We start from the raw sequence: 23,027 nt of genomic DNA, 5'->3' as shown, positions 1-23,027 counted from the left end.
ACAAAGGCGTTCCACAGTTAGTGGGAGGTGGGTGTGTTTGTGCGTCTCGCAGCTCAGACCACCACCTGACCACCCAGGTAGGCGCCACAAACGAGAGGAGGCACACAGACGGCGCTGTATCTCCCTCGCACACCAAGACCACAACATTTCAACAAGCTCCACTGACGGTTCAACGCTGGACCACCTGGAGCATCTAATCTATCCATCCGTCCATCTGTCCATGCAGCTAACGCTTGAAGTTGAGGCTTGAAGTGATTTAGGTTCTATTGTTCTTCAGCTGTCGTGTAGTAACTGATGCCAGCGCCTCGTGTGGATCTAAGCAGCAGGGAACTGATCCCGAGCTTTTCCAGAAACTAACAGGATTTTATTTCCTTTATTTTTCTCACTCATTTCACATTACAAACTGCACGGCAGGGCAGGCTGCACTTTCTTTTTTTTAAAAAATCTGACAAAAATGTAGTCTTTGGAGAAAGGCTTTGACGAGGCAGCTCTGGTAAGGAGAAGGTTTTAAATGCTGCAGTAAAAGAGTGCAGTAAAAAAAAAAAAAAAGCCTTCTCTGCCAAACCACAGACAGCCTGTCATTTCCACATTCTGGTCTGGCTGAGCAGCGTTTTCATTAAAGCATCGTCCTATGGGGCCGCGAGACGCTGGCTGCATCCACACTGTTGGGTGCGTATAGCTAACATGAGGGCTGTCAAGGAAAACTGACGTCAACTCTGGCTGAACATTTGAGCTGCAATTGTTAACAACTGACGGCATAAAAGAGCTTTTTTTTTTTTTTTGGATCCAGCTGAAGATATCAACAGAGATCAGATTCTTAGATGACCATTAACAGCATCCCAAACTTCATCTCACTCCACTTGCAAGCACATTGAGAGGAGTGTTAATAAACATTGGTACGGGCTGAATAAGAGAACCGGCTGCAGCTCAGCCGCAAATTGCAGTGACCTCATGTGAGATACCACAGCATTTCCTTTTGTTTTTGTCTGCTTTGTAAACAGAAAGCTGAAGCGTTTGAATCCATGGGATTATTAGGGAAAGGCCACAGGCCAAGACAGGAAGGGCCAATAAAGATGAGGAAAAGGGTGGAAAAAGAAGGAAGATGAGGAAGGGAAGAAGATGGATACACCGAGGATGAGAGGGAGGAGTGCACTGGAAAACCTCACAGTTGTGTCTGTTGCTGATCTGCGCTGCAGCTTTTAGCGAGATAGAGGAAACCTGAACCGACTGCCAGGTTATGCCAAATTTATGGCACCGCTGGTCTACAGATTTAAAAGGTAAAAAAAAAAAGAGTAGAGAAGCAGAACAGAAAAGAAAACAAAAAGAGAAAAAAGAAGGTCGTAAAATGCATTGTTGTCTCAGTCAGACAGCTCTAAACTATAGACTCTGGCAGGGACCTGCAAGCCAGCGGCAGCCTCCATTACCTTGCTGTGCACACCATGGAAAGAATGACTTTTCCAGGAGCTCTTTCAGTTCATGTACTCTATGTGATTCTTATGGAAGTATCAGCCATCTATCCTGGCTCGTAAAGGCAGACAGAGCCTGTTCCTATGTGAGGACTGCAGAGTGGATCTGCTAAATATGATGTTATCGTAATAATTACTGTTATATTCTAAAAAAAAAAAAAAAGGACAAACAAAAAAATAGTCGCGTCATTAAATGTGTTTTGGCACAGTCCTCCAGTGACAGCTTCTTAAAGCGTTCCACTGGCAGCTTCATAAAACTTTGGACAAAATCCTCTTTGACAAGGGAAAACTTGTCATTGTGGACTTTCTGTCTCTCCTGCCAAAATATTATTGTCTCCACCTTTCACCAAAAGATAAATGTGTATTGATCGTCACGCTGACAGGCTGTAGTGTGGGTGGGATTCCCTTCTGTGTTTGCTGTGTAGCCATGATGGTCTGATCCCTCCACCATAAGACAACATGTGCAGCCTGCAGGGCCTTACCCAGAGTGTGTATGCAACACTTACATCTCTCTTACATCTTTGACTGCGGGCCAGAAAACACAACACTCGAATAAATGTTCTTCACTTCATAATCAATGCTGGTTAACACGAAGGCTGCAGGCCAGAGCATGCGGAACGTCACCCACCTCCATCTACAAGTCATCATCCGCCTCACACGAGACCTTCAGCCTGCTCAGAGGACTTGGGCTCTGGGTGCGCAGACATGCGAGGAACGAACATACTTCTCAGTGGTACGTAAAATGGAATCTGATAGCAATTCCCTGCGAGCTCAAGCAACGCTGGCTAGCCAAAGCCACTAAATTACTAACTTGGCTGTTGTCATGACTGTGTGTCAAAAACAAAGCCCCCCCCCCCCCCCCCCCCTCAAGCCCCTCTCAAGTCCCTCTACATCACTCAATCTCTTTTCCTCTCAGCTGCTATTTCATAAACATCCAGCTGTAGATCCTCAGCCGCACGTCTGATTATGAAATTACAAATGGCCCAGAGGGACAGGCGCACAGACGGAGATGAAGGGAGAAAAAGTCCTTTTATTTCCACTTATTCCCTTTTTATTTTCACTTAGACATCATTTCACTCTCTCCATTTCTCTTTCTCAGCTAATCTATCCATGTTATAAAGAGCTATCCATGCAGAACTGGCCAACATGCTGTAACCCATTAATAATCAGTGCCTCGTAAATTCAGATGAGAGAAAAAGATTTAGCTACACGTCCCTTGCATGCCTTCCCCTCCTGCTCTCTACGCTTGTCTTTTTAATGGAATTTCATTTTGCAAACCAACAGCCAAAGAACATATCAGTGATTCAGCTGAGGACTGTCCATTAAACACTAGTCTGCTCCGCACTAGAGCTTATTTTACCAGTGAAGAAATAATATCTTCTGGTGCTCTCATCAATTACACCCGCGCTCCAAACAGAACACAACACTCTGACAGCTCTTTGTCAACTTCTCTGCCGTCTTTTTCTGCACTCCGCCCATGAACACTGTGCTGACGAGGGCACGCTACGTGTAGGACGTAAATTACAGCAAAGCTCACGCATGGCGGCGTCTTATGAGCTGTCACTTGCGCATCATCGAAAGCAGATGTGTTTTGATTGTGCGTTTGTCTGCTGTGTCAGAGCGGCATGCATTCAGTGCGGAGCTCATGATCCCAGCTCTCTTGAGGCCTTTCCAATGTCTAAGAGTTATTTAGGAACGCTGCCCTCTCCATTTAGTTTGAGTTGGGAAGAGGATAGTGAACTATGCTTCCTGTCCAGAGGGGCTGGCCAGACCATCTCCTCTGTTTTTAGAGTCTCCATCCACAATTGCTATGTAATCTTTTACTATCTCCGCCAGGAATTTGGTAATGTGTGTGTGTGTGTGTGTGTGTGAGAGTGTGTGTCTGTAAGCAGCAAATCTCACAAAATACTGGACCCATCAGCCTAATATTTTTTGTGCACATTTATGACTGTTTGCTCAAGGTCCTCTTGTGGTTGCGGTGATTCATAATTTTTGAAAACCTATTTTATGGTCTGTTCTATTTTATGCTGTCACTGAGTGCTGACTCCTCACCCCTCTTCACTGCCTGGTAGGGGCTACAAGTGATCAACAACTGCGTCAGTCTGGAATCCTGCGTCCGCTCGGGCCAATGTGGCCTTTTCGTGGCTCAAAAACCGACATCCACAGTAAAGTCTGGTCTCGTTTTGAACCGGAGCGTCTGCAGATTTATTCCATACCTGATATGTTATGATCCACTTAAGTTTAAGAGAACTAAGGCTCTTTTTTTTTGTTATCGTCGCCGCCATCTTGACTGTAAAGCTGGCCAAGATCTGTACTCGAGTGCACAATTTTAGTTGCTATTGCGACAAAGAGTTATCTCTTCTTCGTCATCCAGAAGGCTTGGCGAGACCTTTCAGGCTGCTCTCCATACATCTGCTGCATGTCAGCGGTGGAACACTTGGGTTAATGAGATCTTCTGTTCTACTGCAATCCTGTCTGGGGCAATTTTTCCAGCACATGCCAGAACGTCTGTTTATGTATCAGATACAAATGTAAAAATGTTGTAAACAAGAGTGTGCATGCTAGAGTTCGGTCAGTTTTTCTCTGTGGAGCTCTTTCTCACACACTCGCTCACCCTCCCATTCATATTATATTAAGACAGTTATGATGTGTTTATGGAGAAAGGAAATAGAATCACCAATAGGCCAAGTCATAGCTAGTTTACAGTCATTTCAACTATTTCAAGCAGAAGCGGTTATTATGGAAATGGCTGCAGCATTGAAACGGCACGAACAGTCATATTAGAGCAGCTCGAACGCAACAGACTGCTGATACAGAACATTGAAGCCATACAGCACACAACATGTGCATTATGCAGTATGAAGACTAAAGGGAAAGCTCAGTTTATCCACAGTACCTCAGTTGTAAGGACATTCATAGAATGCGCAGTAAAATCATTTTTCAAACAGTACACCAGCGGATCGGCAACCCCTGGAGCCAGTCTAGTGGAAAATTTGATTCGTCTTTTGTTTGTTATTATGCAAGTCAAAATATGTCAACTTTAAACCCTCTGAAGAACATCTGGATGTGTCCAAGTGCAGTAATGCATGAAACTCTTCTGAAGATATCATATCCAATTAAAGAAAGCTCCACTTCCTCAGCACTATTCCAACAAAGGAGAATTACAACATATCACATCATGGAAACTGATACTCTTTACCCTCTTTCCACTCTAGAAAATGAAAATATTTGCTCTAAATGAAAAGACGTTTTCACCCCCACCCTGCTCATTACTGTTTCCCATTTATTAGTAAACCCCTGATTAGCTGCCACATGTGTGTTTACATGTGGATTTCAGTGTAAGATGGCATTTAAAGGGTGCTTAATGGGCTTAAATGGGCTGCATATCAGCAAAAACATCATTGCACAACTCAAGGATTCAACCAAGTTACTTAATATTTTCCTATTCAGGCAGCGGGCCGAGTGAAGCAGCAGAACACACACACACACACACACACACACACACACACACACACACACACACACACCTGGCTTTTCCCATCATGTGACAGCGAGGAGGGCGAGGAGACTGACAGCAGTGGAAACTCTCGTTGAGTGTTAGTTCAGTCATGGCGGAGTAGCTTTCTCTTTTTTTTAGCCAGTGCTCAGAGACAAAAGCACAGTGAGAGCAGGAAAAGGCCTCTCCAGTCCACCCCGTCCCTGCCAGGGTGCCGGATCACTCTGCACACTGTTCACTCTGCTCCCTCTCTCCCTCCAGACTGCAGCCTTCATCTCCTTGTCAGCCCTCCCCCTCAGTCAGGCCAGTGACTTCCTCTCCTCTTGCTCACTTCGCCTCCCCCGACATCTTTTCTTCATTCTCACTTCAGGTCTCTCACCATCTTGAAGGGAAAAGTGAAACCACATCCCCGTGCACCTGACCCTTTAAATCGTCACCCCGAGCCACTATTTTTGCTAAATTGCTGCACTGGACAAAAATGCAGGAACACAGTTTCATTGGGCTCATAAAACCCACTCAGTTGGTCACTCAGTCAAACCACACCGAGCACAGGAGCATGTTTGCATCTATAAACCTCTCAGTGGCCTATGAGCGAACTTGGCCCCGTTCAGATAAGACAATGGGGCTGCAGTCCAGAAAACATCAATGACTTCCCTCCGAGTGAAGAAACAGCAATTCTCCAGAGACGAGACCTGACGAAAGCTACTCAGGAACTTGAGTCTTTTCCATTACTCAGACAAAACAAACTATTTACAAGACTCAAAAAGGTCATGCTACACCATTGTTATTTAAATTAAATCAAAGCAGGGGTCTGGGAATCATGCCAGAGGAGAGCGTATGTGTGTGTGTGCTGTGAGCTGAGACTGAGTCAAGTGTTGCACATATGCAATATGCAGTCAGACTGTACCACACCACACTGGGCTGTGGTCTGTATGCTGCTTTTATAAGGCCACAGTGGCCAACCTTAAACACAGGTTATACATGACTGCTGTCAAGAAGGGCCTGACAATCCAAAACTGAGGAAAGCATGAGATTGCACTCGACCTCACTGAGGCAACGGACAAGGTGTGCAAGACACAGATGGCTTTTTCCTGCACAGTTATGACATGTGGCTCCACGTGGGAGTTCAGATCACAGCTGCTCATAGCACAGCATCGTACAGGGACGTCAACCACATGGACATTTTACATGGGAGAGAAGAGAGAGAGCCAGAGGGAGGAAGACGGCGAACGGAGAGAGCAAATTCATAATTAAACACATCTGCAATGGTGTACATTTTCCACTGGACCTTTCCCTTTTGTGTGCATTCTCACTGCATAATTTCACATGTGAGGGAACATGTGTCAGTCTGTCACCCCCCACCCTCAAAAATAACAACGATGCGTTTTGAAGGGAGCAACTAACTCCACAGCCCCGCTTGATGTCTCACACGTATGACATCCAACTAAAGCCGTCACCACCTCTGCTGATTTGAAAGCGGCTCACCTCTGGCTGGATGGCTTTGAACACAGGAGCATCCATGAGCGTAATCTGGCCCTGGAGGAGATGAAATACAACAGATGTTAGACTTGCTATGTTCAGACTGGGAGAAAGCAAAAAAAACACAAAACGAGCACATTTTGCACAATTTCACTAATAGCGCGCCGCCATGTGGCACGCTGCCATGAGGCCTTTATACTTTTTTGTGACACTTCATTGACTGCACCTAGAGATGCTTTGATGTACTGATGAGAGATGGGATATGAAGACACTTGAGGGGAAAAGAAGATAAAGACTGCCCTCTTGTGGTTGAATGGGGCAGAGCAAGGGACAAATATCAAAGCACTAAAATAAGAGTACAGACACGATGAGGAACATGCTCATATTTGAATAATTACGGGACAATCCTGAGCAACGTTATTCCAAACAACAAGGTGAAGCTAATCCAAGAGAAACTGTGACTTCTGCTTGGTCACAGCTGCCATGGAGGGTTTGTGCAGAGGCAGCTTGGGGGAAATCCATCAGTGGCTGCTTGGCACTGCCAAACATCATCAATTATTACTGATCCAAACTCTGACCCCATTTCCTCCTCCATCATCGCATCTCCTCCTGCCTCAAGTCAGCACATCAAATTCGTGCTTACCGAACATTTCATTTTTAAACGCTCCAACATACAGGTTGACCAGACAAGGACAGACAAACTCATAGACGCAAACACTTAAACTTCACTTACTGCATATTCTTCAGGGGTGACCTTCAGCACATCAAACACAACAGCATCAAAACTCTTCTTCAGGTCTGAAGAACCCTTATCACTGAGAGATTCTGAGCTGCTGCTCTTCTAGAGGACAATCGCAGACACACAAACACACAGACACACACGCAGCTGCATTATAAGGTAATAGGAATGATGGCTGTGCTGTTATAAGAACAAGGTTATAAAGTGGGGTTGAGAGGTGAGGTATGTGAGGCTTGACGGGGTTAAACCAACATGGCAGAAAAAAAACACATCCTGTCGCGTTCTAAACATGTACGAAAGCTCTCAGTGATGGAAAGTGCTTGGAGAAGCGTGCGAAGATGAACTCCTGAAAGGAGCGGATGGAGGTTGAGCGAGAGGGCGTGGTCTCACCTCAGAGACTGTTGCAGCGGTGGTGGTGATGCTTGATTGACCATTAGGGAGGTCCATCATTCCCACACCATCTAGCTCTAGCGCAGGAGACCATTCATCATCCTCAGCTGCAGCAAAGCCCGCCCGGCCCTCTGAAAACACACGCAACACACACAAAATATGCCACAGTCAGTACATTTTGTCCCACATCTTGACGATTATTACCTGCAAACAAAGCAAGACTGATCAATCAGCTTGGAGCAGCAGCATCATCTACTGGCTGAAACATGGTAATTCAAGCATCCTCAGGCTCAGCTCATCATTATAAGCTACTAAGTCAACTACAGAGGTGAATTCAGCCTCAGAAAATGAGCTATGAGTGAACATGAGATGGTGGTGAAAGTGTTGACAGGTTGAGCGTTTGCCCCAGCGGGCCTGTGAATGTCATTTACTCCACAGGACAGAAGGAGCTTAGGCCGAGCATTAGGAAGAGATCTTCTGTGAAAGGGGTTTGGAGAAAGCAGCTGTCAGTTAGAGCCACAACACTAACCTGCTTACACCCGACACTACAGTATGACCCACTGCTGCTCAGTGGCTCCACAGACTGGACTTAACCACTAAAGACAGACAAGGTTTTCATTTGTTATTCTTTTGTCAACTGGCTCCCAGAGCAGAATGTGTTCATCCTGAAAATCAACAGGTGCTATCGCTGCATTTTTGTCTGACCCACCAGATGTAGACGGTGGACATAAGCCAACCACTGGGTGCCTTTTTCAGGCGGCATTCTCCACCACTTCTGCTATCTGCATGTTGCCGTTTTCAAAATCCCTGTGGCTACGGGAAACAACAATGATAAGAACAACATCTGCGCCAGCGGGCCACACACTGACAATGGCGAGTTACCCTGACTCGAACTTGGTCGCTAGCTGTACGAACATACAGCTTGCAGCTGCTACCTTTTCTTTTGCAGAGGCTTAGCCATTTTAAAGCCAGGGCTCGCCTCCAAGTGTGCAAATATTCCCCCTGTGGAAAGAGATCTGGCTAAGAGAGAATAACGACATTTAAACAGCCAACAAGGTTTTCGGAAGAGCACGAACGAGCTGCTGGAATAAACAGAATCATTAGGAAAAACAAGGATTATTCATATGTGTCTGGGTTAGTGAGTGTGAGTACCAAGTATTCAAGCTGATTAGTTTATACTGAGTATTTAAGCACTCATGCCATGTACGTCATTCATGCCACTGTCAGTACCAACAGTGACAGATAGACAACACAAGCTACCACAGCCCAAAGGTGCACACAAACACAACACAAAAAAGGTATTAAAAGCTGTTTGTTTTCTTGATAAATGACTTAAACGATTAAATCAATTCTCAACATTGTCACGTTTTTTTCTGCGTGAGCATCAATTCCTGAATGTTGCACAAGAGTCATTTTCATTGTCCTCTTCAAATGAATGGAAACAATCCTGACACCGCTGACACTTTCCTCACAAAGTATCCTGAAAAACGACAACTGAGTGTCCGTGTTCTTCTCTTAACATCCCAACCTGAGCCTACCGATGACCATGAGGAGCGATGGAAACACACTGAGACACGGTTCAAACGTTTGCTCATCATGAATGTTAAGACCGGAGGCTCAATGATGATATTTTAATATTCCTGAGTAATTTTCCTCTGCCTGTGAAAACACCTCAGAGACTCGAAAAGCCAAAAGCACACAGACAGACAGTAATGAAAAACTAGACAATTTCCCTGCGGGAAATTTTGAAAGGGCCACGGGGTCTACTGCCCGACCGCGTACATATACATTACATTATATGCCCATATGTCTGTTTATTTGTGTGTGGGAGCATGAGAGAGAAGTGCTCACAGAGGTACTGAGCCTCAGAGGTTGCCACAGCAACTTCAGAGCCCCTCCCAATCATGCTCTATGAGACACAGCTGCGCACGCACACACACGCCCCCTGTCAGCACTCAGGCACACATGCACTCAGAGAGAGAAAAAGAGACAGAGACAGAAGTGGCCGGGCTTAGAGGCTGCTAATTCAAATTCTGTAAGTCTCACACATTTTTCCAGCACATTGTGAGAGAGAGGACAAGTTTGTCTGCAACTGTGGAAAAAATCATGCCTGTAGTGTGTAAACTGTGGCCGGGAGGAGCCTGGAAAGACAGAAAATCTGGAGGTTTTTTTAGGCTCTCTGCCACTGAGGCTCAGTGGTTGTCACGGCAATTTGGCTTGGTTGCCCATGACGATAGGGGCAGACAGAGAGGGGCGACAGAAAAGCGGAGAAAACGAGCGATTTTCTGCCTCTGCACTCCTCTCACATTTGGGCTTCTCCTGAGAGAACGGAAGCTCCTATCAGAAAAACAAAGACACCGTGAGCGCCTTGAGGACTTCCTGAACGTTTTGGTGTAATTTTGTGTTTCTACAGAATATTTTGTGGACACAGTCGCGAGTTGAAAACAGGGCTCCTTTCTGCTTCTCTCCGAAAATCTTTGTATTGGAGTGCATGGAGAGCAGAGACAGACGTGGCCGCGCTTAGAGGCTGCTAATTCAAATTCTGTTTGTCTCACAGATTTTTCGAGCACATTGTGAGAGAGAGGACAAGTTTGTCTACAACTTTGGAAAAAATCATGCCTGTAGAGTGTAAACTGTGGCCGGGAGGAGCGTGGAAAGAGCAAAAACCTAGTCGTTTTTAATCGGCTCTCTCCCACTCTAGCGATGATGTCACCCACTCTAGCCTCTAACTGTCTGCGCAATACACACCCATTGAAATCTGAGAATTTCTCCAAAAACGCTCATGGTCATTGATGAGGGATTATTCAAAAACTACATGAGTTATCAAAACGTGACTTAATACACTAATAGACAAGACTTGTGTCTACAATTTAAAGTTTAAATGGAGTCTCTAGGTGAAAGTATGCCGGAGCAGTAGCCAGTAGAAAAAGTGGAATGATTTTTACCTCCTCCCATTCATTTCTTATGGGAAATTTATCGCAGTTTTTCGCGACTTACGTCGCGAAAAACTGCGATAAATTTCCCAAAAATAATAGCACGCCGATCCCGATCGAGACGCACGTTTTGATATAACTTTTGCGTGGGTGCTCCCAAAACTGTAGGAGGAGTAGCGAATCGAAATTTGACACGGAAGAGGAAGAATAATAATAATAATAATAACTAGACAATTTCCCTGCGGGAAATTTTGAAAGGGCCACGGGGTCTACTGCCCGACCGCGTACATATACATTACATTATATGCCCATTATGGCTCATTGTGTGTGAGGGAGCATGAGAGAGAAGTGCTCACAGAGGTACTGAGCCTCAGAGGTTGCCACAGCAACTTCAGAGCCCCTCCCAATCATGCTCTATGAGACACAGCTGCGCACGCACACACACGCCCCCTCTCAGCACTCAGGCACACATGCACTCAGAGAGAGAAAAAGAGACAGAGACAGAAGTGGCCGGGCTTAGAGGCTGCTAATTGAAATTGTGTAAGTCTCACACATTTTTCCAGCACATTGTGAGAGAGAGGACAAGTTTGTCTGCAACTGTGGAAAAAATCATGCCTGTAGTGTGTAAACTGTGGCCGGGAGGAGCCTGGAAAGACAGAAAATCTGGAGGTTTTTTTAGGCTCTCTGCCACTGAGGCTCAGTGGTTGTCACGGCAATTTGGCTTGGTTGCCCATGACGATAGGGGCAGACAGAGAGGGGCGACAGAAAAGCGGAGAAAACGAGCGATTTTCTGCCTCTGCACTCCTCTCACATTTGGGCTTCTCCTGAGAGAACGGAAGCTCCTATCAGAAAAACAAAGACACCGTGAGCGCCTTGAGGACTTCCTGAACGTTTTGGTGTAATTTTGTGTTTCTACAGAATATTTTGTGGACACAGTCGCGAGTTGAAAACAGGGCTCCTTTCTGCTCTCTCCGAAAATCTTTGTATTGGAGTGCATGGAGAGCAGAGACAGACGTGGCCGCGCTTAGAGGCTGCTAATTCAAATTCTGTTTGTCTCACAGATTTTTCGAGCACATTGTGAGAGAGAGGACAAGTTTGTCTACAACTGTGGAAAAAATCATGCCTGTAGAGTGTAAACTGTGGCCGGGAGGAGCGTGGAAAGAGCAAAAACCTAGTCGTTTTTAATCGGCTCTCTCCCACTCTAGCGATGATGTCACCCACTCTAGCCTCTAACTGTCCGCGCAATACACACCCATTGAAATCTGAGAATTTCTCCAAAAACGCTCATGGTCATTGATGAGGGATTATTCAAAAACTACATGAGTTATCAAAACGTGGCTTAATACAACAATAGACAAGACTTGTGTCTACAATTTAAAGTTTAAATGGAGTCTCTAGGTGAAAGTATGCCGGAGCAGTAGCCAGTAGAAAAAGTGCGACAATTTTTACCGCCTCCCATTCATTTCTTATGGGAAATTTATCGCAGTTTTTCGCGACTTACGTCGCGAAAAACTGCAATAAATTTAAGAAAAATAATAGCATAGCGATCCCGATCAAGACGCACGTTTTGATATAACATTTGCGTGGGTGCTCCCAAAACTGTAGGAGGAGTAGCGAATCGAAAAAAGCACGGAAGAGGAAGAATAATAATAATAATAATAAGAAAAAACCCGCAGGATAACAATAGTGCTCGGGGCTTTGCCCCGAGCACTACTGTCTACAGCTTTGCTGTAGGCAGTAGTGCTCGTGGCTTGCCCCGTGGCCCTAATAATAAGAAGAAAAAACACGCAGGATAACAATAGTGCTCGGGGCTTCGCCCCGAGCACTACTGTCTACAGCTTTGCTGTAGGCAGTAGTGCTCGTGGCTGCCCCGTGGCCCTAATAAGAAGCTTCTCAGAATACTAAAGGCCAGCAAAGGCATCCTTTGTGTTTTTGACAATGCAGGCCTGTCTCTGTGTGTGTGTGTGTGTGTGTGTCTGTGTGTATGTGTGTGTGTGTGTGTGTGTGTGTGTGTGTGTGTGTGTGTGTGTGAGTGTGTGTGTCTTGTCGGTCTGTGTCTTTGGCTGGCTCATAGCTAAAGCTGAGAAGGCCTGTGCTTTAAGAGCCATTAGCTTGCTTCCACAGTTGCATTCTGCTAAGCCAAGAGTAAACACCAGTACATCATGTCAACTCTGCTCGCATTGCTTGTGACAGCAGTTCATAATTGCACAGGAAGCAACAGCCAGTCTCCATTTACAAGTCTGGGTCTGTCTGTTGTCATTCATCTGGAATTACCTCACTTCCTGGTCTAATACCTACGTATTTCTTCTCTTTCTGTCTGAGGTCCCCCTTGACAATGATGTAAAATATCACTTGGGGGTTTTGCTAACAGTTAACACACAAACACACAGCCCTTTTAAAGGCTTTTAATGTTGGAGTAAGGCATGCAAGCACCCCACATAGCTCAGGACTATCTTTTAAGGACTATCAGCAGTGCACTTTAGCACCTACCTAAAAGCCCAAACTCACTCTGCGCCAGGCTGTGGCATGTCTAGTTCAGCTGGAGTCGAGATGACGGTAAGAGAGCCTTTGATCAACAAGAAAAGTAAAGCCAATTCAGCTGTTAGACTGGAAGATATCACAGGGAGCAAGCACACGTCCACACACACTCTTACACAGTAAAAATGTGTTGGGAGAGCAGGCAGGGTCACACACTACGGCGGTCCCAAAACCGCGTACAAGTAAGTTAGAGAAGAGCCAAAATAACCATGATACTGGCACAATTGAGGAGGCCGAGCTCCTGTTTATCTAACACAATAAGCAAAGTACAGTCATGCCTGCTCCGCTGACTGTGGTTAGACCAAACTGATTAAAAACAATCAGTTAGAATTCAACCCTGCAGGCACACAGACACACCTGTGCTGCCACCACACCTCCAAAAATAAGCTCTCCTGGCAAGGCAAGGCCATACTCACCAGTTGTGTGTCAGATGCGCATAGTGCTGTACGTGAGGTTAGCTGTATTGTATCAGTCCTGCTGTCTTTGTCTATCGGGTCCCGTCTTTCTCTGACTCCTGTCGTCTGCATGAAAGGAACAAAAGCAGGGGAGAGAGAGAGAGAGAGAGAGAGCGAGAGACAGAGAGGAGAGAGACAGTAAGGCAGCATGATTCTTCTGAACATGAGGAAAACCCACGCACCCATGAGAAATGAACATAGCCAAAAATCCAATGGCTGATCTGATTAGCAAACCACCAGCCACTGCAGTGAGAAGAGCTGTAGCATCTGTTCTAGTGGAAACTTTTGTGCTGCGTCTTCTGGACAATCAGTTTTTGTGACCATGAGCTCATTGCAGGAAAAAAAAAATGGAGGAGACAGTTTGAGAGAAGTTATCTTAACTCGGGAGTCAACCTTCCTCCACAGATATGACCATTAGAGCACCTGTACCATGAAACTTCAAAGCATTAAGCTGGAACTACAAGAATAAACCCAAAGTAATCACATTTAATTCCGTGTTTTACAAGTAATCGAGTCATGATTTCGCCTATAAAATGTCAGACGACAGCGAACTCCTTAGCGGCCATGCTGATTTATTTATGTGAGTTATTTATACACTGACTTGAATACTAAAGATTTACCAGTGGACGTGTTCACTATGCCCCAAACTGTTTGCAGCTGACTTCGTTGTGCATTCGAGCATAAATCCCATCCTGCTCTCTGCCTCCAGACATGATGACATGACTCACATTGGCCAGTAGGTGTCTCACTACTCTTAGAAATAGAAGCCTGTGTTGGACTGTGTGGGACTCCAGCAAAGTGCAGCATGTTGGCAGACAGTCGCTGGCCTTTAGCCATCAGGTGGGGGGGCTAAGATCTTCTCATCCCCTCCACGTTGTTATTATGCTGGATGGGGGTACAAAGCTCACAAGCAGGACAAACAGTGGATTAAGATTCCCACTATCCAAAGAAAACTTTAAACCTTTGCTGACACAAGCCTTTACATTCCTTCGAAGATCACATCTGACCAAGAAAACACCTCGCCAGAGCTCCACTTCAGGTAAGTCTTATAACAGCCAGTCTGTGCGAGGAATACAGAAATAACATGTCTTTGTGCGCTACCTGAACAGAGAGCATGCTCACATCTATAGTCTGTGTGTCATTGTCACAAAACAAAGCGTTGAGCGGTCCATACCCGAGCAGTGTAAACACCCCCCGGCATCAGCTTGTTTGTGCTCGTCTGCTGTCAGTCACTCTGCCCTTTTGTCTCAGCTTCCCTGTCAGCCGTGATCCCAGCCATCCCGGGCTAGTTTACATCTCATTATTTTACAGCTCCTTATGACGCCCACACCTCCAGCTATGCTACTTCAAGAAAACACAGGGCGAGACAACACCCCCTCCCTCTGAGTCACTGCCCTCTCGATCCAGAGCTCCTGATGTAAGAGTCTCCCCCTTTTCTGCTCTTGGCAACATCCGTGCACCTTTGACAGTGAGCAGAGCTGAAATGTGTTGTGTTTTGGTGGAATAATTCCACGTGGTTGGGTCCTCATGCTTCGCTTACTGAAGTTCAGGTACGGGGAATGTTTACATGGCCGGCGGATGGAGCATCGCGCCAGTACTGATAAGGTGTCGGTGTGTATTTGGGATCCCCGGAAAGGTTTGCATGGGCTGACTGTTGGCTGTTTGGGCATCAGCGGGATAAGACCTCAGGGGGACGTGACGGGGATTAGAAGAGGAAGCGGAGAATAACAGAGGAAGAGTGACAGAAAGTGGAGTGATTCATGCTGGAGCTTGTAGCGGAGGATGTGTCGTCGTTAAGCAAAATGTGAGTCATTACAGTGCATGGCAGGTGCTGTTGAATCAGGCCTCCCTGAATCTGCTGCCTCCTCCTCCCTCTATTCATGTTGCCAGACTGCTTTTTGACATTCACATACATTCTGCAGTTCAAACACAAAAGGCGTTTGCAGCTTGACAAGCCTCATCACTGAAGGGCACAATGTGAAGTGTTTTTGCGTGTTGTCACTCACATGCAGGCGCATTTGTGCACGTGACAACGCATTCCACATGCTGCACTGACCCTTTACATTCCGGTCTCCAGTGGCCCTGAAAACAGGTCTCCACCACCTCCATTCTGCATGTCCTCCTCACCTCAACCTCATTTCACAACAAAACTATCAGTCTTTAAGCTGCAAGTCTGTTTGGACAATAAGGATTTTCCCGGAAGTGAACAAATCAGAGCATACAGCGCATTTCTGACAGTGTTTGCAGCAGTGGAGGGAAGGAGGGGTACATTCATCAACTGGTCGAATGAAAATGTATCAGCAGCTGTTTTGATAATCAATTTATTTAAGTGAATTTTCAAGCAAAAATACCAAAAATCTTCTTTTTCCAGCTTCTGTTTTGTCACATGTGAAGGTCATTTAAGTAATTTTTCAAGAAAAAAGGCGAACATGTGACCACCCCAGCTCCTTATATGTGATCTTGTCTTATCATACTTAATTAAATCTCTTGTATTTTGGACTTTTGGTCAGACCAAACAAAATATCACCTGATGGGCTTTTTCCACCACTTACAGACCAAATGATTGATTCATTAAGCAAGAAAACAATCAGCATATTATATAACACCACTGTGCCAACACCATCACAAAAAGGTTATCAACAGGTGAGTCGGGCAAAAGACCTCACAGATAAATACTATCTGGAGAGATTAAATTACCAAGCAGCATGGCAAATATGTTTGGAATATTGATTCCGCTCACATGGGGAATAACCTGACTTTATGTGTATAATACACTGGTAAAAATGCTTTCTCTCAACCACCAGCTGTGATGTAAGATTTATATAATGACATTTTTTTTTATTATTATGTGGTAGCCAAGACAAAAAAGAACCAGTGCATCCCAGGTGAGTCTATACAGCAGAAACACAGAAATAACCTGGCATTCAAAGACGAAGCGCACCACACTGTTCCCAAGCCTTAATCTCATTTACTTTTCTATGTGTATACATGTTTACTCACTACCGCATCTCTGCGCTAGCACGCTACCACAAAGACACACACAAACATACGGGATTAGAGCAAGAGAGAGAGAGAGAGAGAGAGAGACCAACAATGTGTGTTCATCTACAGAGCTGTACCTCAAGTGTGAAGGTCACAAGATGCGAGACTGTGAATAAAGGATCGCACATGTGAGATTCGTGTAACGTTCAGCATTAACTGAGCGCCGCCTGTGACTTCACCAGCTGTGACAGCTCTGTCAGTCGCTGCCTGCGGTACTGTAGACCTGTCTTTAACACGCTGGAGCTCTGCAAGCCTCTCAATCTGTGTGTGAGGCCACCACACACATCTTTCACCATTACACTTGCAGTAAGACTGCTGGACGTCATAATGGCCTTTTCACTGCACAATCCTTTGAAAAGAAGCAAGAATTAAGTTCTTCTTCAAGATAAAACCTATCGTACCCGCCTCTCTGTCACTGTCTGTATAATGCATGCACTGTACAGACACGTGCCTTCTGTTTCGCCTGACAGCGACGGGCCTTGATGCATTTGAAAAGCATGCCGCAGATGCACCAAAGTCAGGGAGCCAAAGTAGGTCAGTGTGTTGAGCTGAGCAGTGAGGGATGTGGCAGCCCATTAAGCTGTGCGCTCTTCTTCTTCTCTTTAATACACACAGTACACACACAATCAGGGCATTCACGCTGTGGGAGCTGTGGGCCTTCAAAGTCAAAGCTGTTATCTTTCAGGCAAATTATCTTTCATATTGTAGTAGGCCTCATTGTCATGTGAAGGGGACACAGTGTAGTGGGCCAAACAAGTTAGGATTTAACCCCCTTCACCTGCGGGTTTTCAAGATGTTTCAAAGCAGGATTAGCGTTTAGGATATGAAATGTGGGGCTTCTCCACCTCTCTGTCCTTCCTTTCACTCCAGTTTTACAGGAACAGGAAAAGAAGAGCCTTCTTGTACTTTGGCCGTCTCTTTTATGGAGATTGTTAATCACCACAGAGCTGGTCGGTGGTGTTTCAGTAATGCTGCGGCATCGAAGACCAGATCGAGGTTCCCACTTTCCCTGGGCTATCGTCAAGCCTCCCGGGGAGAACACTATTGATCTGAACTTAAGAGTTGGCGGATTGATCACACACACTCTCTAATAACCTGCATGTATACACAGTAACACAGCATGTGGCTGCATGTCACAGCAGCTCGATATCCACTGCTTTCACTCAGCAGGATGGCTGTTCAAGCAGGGGTTGGTGGCGCTGCCTGCAGAGGGACAATGGTGGGTGTGTCTGTCTGTGTGTGTGTGTGTGTGTGTGTGTTGCTGTCGAGGCTACATGACTAACAGCCCCTTCACACCATCACTTAACATGCCGCTGATGTTCAGATGCTTCTGGAGGTCAATAAGTGGACTGAGGCAGCTGAGCTTTGGACCAGAAGAGAGGATGTTTTCATGAGGATAACTGTGAGGGAAGGGCAGGGGAAAACAAAGAGCTACGACTCTATGGCCAACACATATGTACATAAAAGCCACGTGCTCCATTTGCTCAAATTTGGAATAACGGTTTTTGCCTAAGGCTCTCCGTCTGTCCTTCCTACAACAGGGTGTTTCATCATTTTGATTCTGACACACAGAACAGGTTTATCATTATGAGGAATACAGGAAGTGACAAGCAAATTGTGCATGTGTGATTTATCACAGCAGCATGATGCAAAAGAGGAAGAAAATAATTTTATTTTGCCATTTCACAGCAAAAGCTTTTTTTTTTTTTTTTTTAGAAAATCAATAGATAATGAACCCAGTGAGCCTACACAGACCAACTGTTCTCTCCCCCCTAACATACTGGGCCATCCGTTCATGAATATTTAGGCCTGTCTGTGACTGGAAATAAGCATGATCTCGAAGGAAAACCCAAGGGCAAGTACCCAAGTACCAAGGGCACAGTGGGTCTTAAAAAGCAAGACAATTTCAAAGCTGAAAGTAGATCTGCAACTCTTTCTTTTCCTCTTTGCTCATCATTAGTCCATGAATGAAAATAGAAATGTGCCAGTGCTCTTAACCAGCAGAGGCACAGAGTGTGCCTTTTATCTCATGCAACACATTCTGGTATGAGTACTGCACATCCCATGTGAAAATACATGTAAATTCATGACGAGCATATATGCATGTATTATTTTCTTACAGTAAATGTCCTTCGATGTAGAGCACGGTATGCGCTTATACACGATCTTGTAGTTGTCCAGTATTCACAAATTCAGTTCTGCAGTTTTTTGAGAGTGAAAACGAATTGGAAAAAAAAATGCTCTAAAGAAGCATAAAGAGTATTTATAAAAAGAAAGGCAATACTATAATGCTTGGGGGCTGTTTCCAACAGTGAGGCAAATTAAACATTGTCATGAAATACAGCATGTGACCATGAAGAAAACAGGACTCTCTGTGACCACTAATGCTACTAACTGTAGCCTCAGTTTAATTTGTGTTACAGCTAATAGAAATGATGATGGAGTTTTGATTTGGTTGGTTTGGTTTTTAGTCATGGTTTTATGTGTATTGCATAAACCAGAAGGTACTACAGGGTCAAAGAACAGATGTGCCAGCAGTTCTGCAGCAGCAAATACAGGCCTAATACAGGCCTAATTCACTGCTCACCCCCCCACTCCCGGTCACATGGGTGCACGGAAGGCTACTAGTTATGTGTGATGGATGAGCTTCATATACCTCACTTGGATTCTGGGAGCAACTGAAAACAGCAAACTCTCAATAACATGATTATTAAATGCTATACGGTCATTATTCATTGCATGGCTTTCAACTAAATACGACGCCGCGACGAGGTCTGACAGATTGTGGTAAAATGAAATGCGATGTCTTTTATTGTGTTGCCTTTCTACAACAGCCATGCTGGATTTCTGTGGAGGGGATATGCTAAGTAGCAAAAACAACTGACACGTCTACGTGATGACAAACACGGTCGTCAGCAGCTTGTTTGTGAACGCTGCCACACAGTGATTAGTCCTGATATATAATGACAGCTTTATTTTCAGCACACACGGTTCACATTTGCATGGACAATTCAATACTGTCACCAGGTCTGTCAGCTGGATGGACACGGAGGCGAAGTGCAGGTCAGCTGACTACGACATATAGACGACGTGATGCACGTTAAGCAGACGTCGTTAAAAGCACGCACGTGCAACTAAAGCTAGTTTAGGTTGATTTGTCTACTCTGTAAAATTCCACTAGTTCTAAATCGGTGTTGTAGCAGCAGCTTGCACCATGGGGTGTGATTAGGCTTTTTTTAGATACGCTTGCCTCTCACTCTCTCTCTCTCTCTCCCTTCCTTTCTCCCCTTCTTCCTCAATCCCCACAGCTCTTCCAGCTGATAATTAGAGCCCAGGCTTTACAGACAAGCAGTTCATGCCTGCCCCCACTTCTGTCCTTTCTCCTGGCAGATCCCCCTGTGATACAGACGCTCTTGGTACACACAACTCTCGCAGACCTAGATAACACCTAGCTTCAATAAACCCTGCAGCTAGAAGCAGCAATCAATACTAAAAACCTACTCCTACTGAGAGCTAATACAAGGGCGCAACTGGTCTTGATAACAGTATCTGGCTATTCATCAAATGAACCAAAGACAGGCTACAGCGCCAGGCTTGTGAGTAGCGGCATGTGGCAGGGCTCCAGAGCAGCAGGCTGTCACGTGTGGGCAGAGCGATGGCCTACAGTTTGTGAGTACGCCTCGGTCTCTGCGTGTGCTGGCTTCAGCCTGATTTGTGGCCCAAATGGGAGCAGGCAGGCAGGCCGGCCCAAGTTCAACTCCACTGCTGAAGACTGGGCGACCTGAGCGCGGTGACAAATGAGCGGTGGGGGGAAAAAGGGAAAGGGGGGGGGGGGGGCAGAGGAAGTGTGGAGCTGGCAGCAGCAGCGATGTCTGCGGTCATTCCCTGCACGGACTATTAACAAGGAAAGGGCAGGCTAACAATACAAGGCAACAGAGCAGTCAGTCAGAGCAGTAATGTTTAGAGGAAACTGATACGATCTGTATGTCTTCCTCTATGAGCCTCTGAGGATTGGCACAAGACAAACCCACAGCTGTAAAACTTCCTCATGGAGACTGAGCAAACACCAATTCATGCTAAATGTGACACTGTGTGCCGGATATACAGACAAAACCATCACGATGTGAGGGGCAAGGCATTCTGCACAAGTGCCTGTGTGCGGATATGAAGAGATAAATGTAAGCAGAGCCGAGACTCCTGCTCAGACAGCCAGCAGCATAAGAGCACTGATCCCACAATGTCATTCTGCTCCAACAATGCAATAGATAAGTGATGTCATGATTATCCAGTTAGAACTAAGAAGTGGACCAGCAGATTGAAAACACTGAGACTTCGTTAAATTGTCTCAGCTGTCGTCCATTGTCGTGATATTTCTTCTCACTGCACATCTCTCTCTGCCTCGGCGAGTCACTAAGCTACAACTTTCCCACTTCTTTTGCTGTCAACTTGACAGCAAGCAACATCAAATCAAGTGGCAATAATGTGGAAAGGGTGACTTGTGGTGCTGAACCAAATGAAAAAATACCATCCAGCTATGCTGTGATATACATCTTTGAGGTCCCCGTGGGATCAGATAAAATGACAGGTTTGTCAAACAGTAGAGATTTTGCTTTACTTGCTACTGAGGTAACCATCCTTTTAATGTTTCTGGATAGAGAGAGAGGAGAGAGAGAGATGGGGAGAGATTTTTTCCACAGGCAGAACAAACACTGTAAGCTTCCTCGTTTCTCAGGTTGACATGTAAACCCGGCCTGTAAGTTTGTTTTGACCTGACGGTTGAGATTTTCAAAAGATTCGGGTCATGAGGGCGCATCCTTGAAAGCATGGAAGCTATTTCAACAACTGGCGGTAAATGTGATGTACAGTATTATATTCATCAGATTAATCAATCGGTTCCTCTTTGGTATCTTGGAGGACTAGATGCAGAATATGACACTCCACTATTCTCAAAATGGGGAAGGCACATGCAAAACCCAGAATGTCAAATTGTGAAATGTCAGGTGTCAATAGATGACCCAAAGGTTGGTTAGTAATAGCTTTTAGTAACAACTTGAGCATTCGCAACAGTCAAGGTGACTAATTTGAGTGAACAAAGGTGATTTAAAGTGCTACGAACTGGCATTTGCAATGCCAGTGGTGAACGTTACTGCTAACTTTAAGGCAGCAGACTGAATGATTGGAGGAAGGATTCAAGACATCTTGACAACCTGCAGCTTGCACTTCTTAACTAAAGTAATCACAGGAAAGGTTTCAGTCCAGCCTAGCCCTAATCTTTAATTACAACTATTAAAGTCATAATGCTCAAGATTAGACCACATGCCTGTCTGTGTAACTGCTGCATGTCTCAAAGTCTGTTTTCTGTACACACCGTTATGAGTCAGCACTGTCAATACACTATCTGAAGTTTTGGTCACAGCAGATTAGTCCAGAGGTTTCTGGCCTATCTCAATCTAAGGCACCATGTTTAGAGTGAGATAGCTTATTCAAACAGCCTGGGATGGTTTTCTTAAAAACAACACAAAAGAGCAAGAAAGCGTGAGTGTTGAAACCTCATGCTGGTAATGCAAAGGCAACACTTACTGTAAGCTGCGGTTTAAAGCAAAAACCTTTCAGGCAATGCACTGAAATGTGTGGCTTATACTGAGGCAGGCAAACCACAGAAAACCTTGAGTGATAGTCGCTGGAAGTGGCTTAGTGTTGGTTTTAACGTAGGTTGGAAGTTGGCATACAAATTTACAGTGGACATATTTAGCCGTCGGTGAAGAGCTGCTGCTCTCTGGATAAACACTAAACTTCCAACACGACTGATGCTGCTGTTCGGACTGCAAGGAGTGAATCAAACCGTGTTTCCTATGATTTCCATCTCTTCTATTTATGTCCCCAAACAAGCTGGTCAACTTAGATTATAACCATAATTACACTATTCCTTTTGTGAAGTCATATTTTTCATTCAACAAACAGCGGTTTTTAAGCTTTTTTTTTTGGTTCTCTAACCTGATTTTCATCAAGTTCAGAGCATTTCTGAATCACACACTAAAAAAGGAAAACCTTATCATTTCATGTATACAATTTCTTATTGTTATATGTGCAAGGCAAAATGTGTGTGTGTGTGTGTGTGTGTGTGTGTGTGTGTGTCCTCTGGCTCTTATCATGACATCTTCCCTCTCTTTTGAGTTAAAATCACTGCATATAACAGGACTTCAGTAAACAGATGGTGTTTGAGCAAAGCTTCCTTATGCTTCCTTCCTTTGTCTGACACTTAAAATCTGGTTCTTTCACCTTCGCGTTGATGCTATCGTGAAAGACAGACATGTAGCGTTTCCCTGGACGGGGTGCCGGGTGGGCCCTCAGGCTTCCGAGTGAGACTCAAACTTAAGAGACATGGCATGCTGCAACCTGACAAACTGTACAATTATGCAAGTACACACACACACACACACACACACACACACACACACACACACACACACAGTCCTGGTACAACAATAG

General features: G+C 45.1%; 1 protein-coding gene across 4 annotated transcripts in view; it reads right to left on the bottom strand.

Moving 5' to 3' along the window:
* Window positions 1–23,027, bottom strand: part of ralgps2 (Ral GEF with PH domain and SH3 binding motif 2) — a 72,835-nt gene that overhangs the window by 40,685 nt on the left and 9,123 nt on the right. For 3 of the 4 annotated variants that reach the window (XM_076726282.1, XM_076726285.1, XM_076726283.1), the window contains exons 2-5: window positions 13,458–13,562; window positions 7,571–7,701; window positions 7,175–7,282; window positions 6,448–6,498 (exon numbers count right to left, since the gene is read on the bottom strand). In XM_076726282.1, the coding sequence (XP_076582397.1) occupies window positions 6,448–6,498; window positions 7,175–7,282; window positions 7,571–7,630 (219 nt within the window). In that variant the 5' untranslated portion in view covers window positions 7,631–7,701; window positions 13,458–13,562. The remainder of the gene's footprint in view (window positions 1–6,447; window positions 6,499–7,174; window positions 7,283–7,570; window positions 7,702–13,457; window positions 13,563–23,027) is intronic. The other variant, XM_076726284.1, reaches the window with a different exon arrangement.

Source organism: Chaetodon auriga, chromosome 3 (assembly GCF_051107435.1).
Source record: "Chaetodon auriga isolate fChaAug3 chromosome 3, fChaAug3.hap1, whole genome shotgun sequence".
NCBI classification, from domain to species: domain Eukaryota; kingdom Metazoa; phylum Chordata; class Actinopteri; order Chaetodontiformes; family Chaetodontidae; genus Chaetodon; species Chaetodon auriga.
The sequence above is the reverse complement of the archived record's forward strand: the minus strand, read 5'-3'. Positions and strand labels throughout refer to the sequence as shown.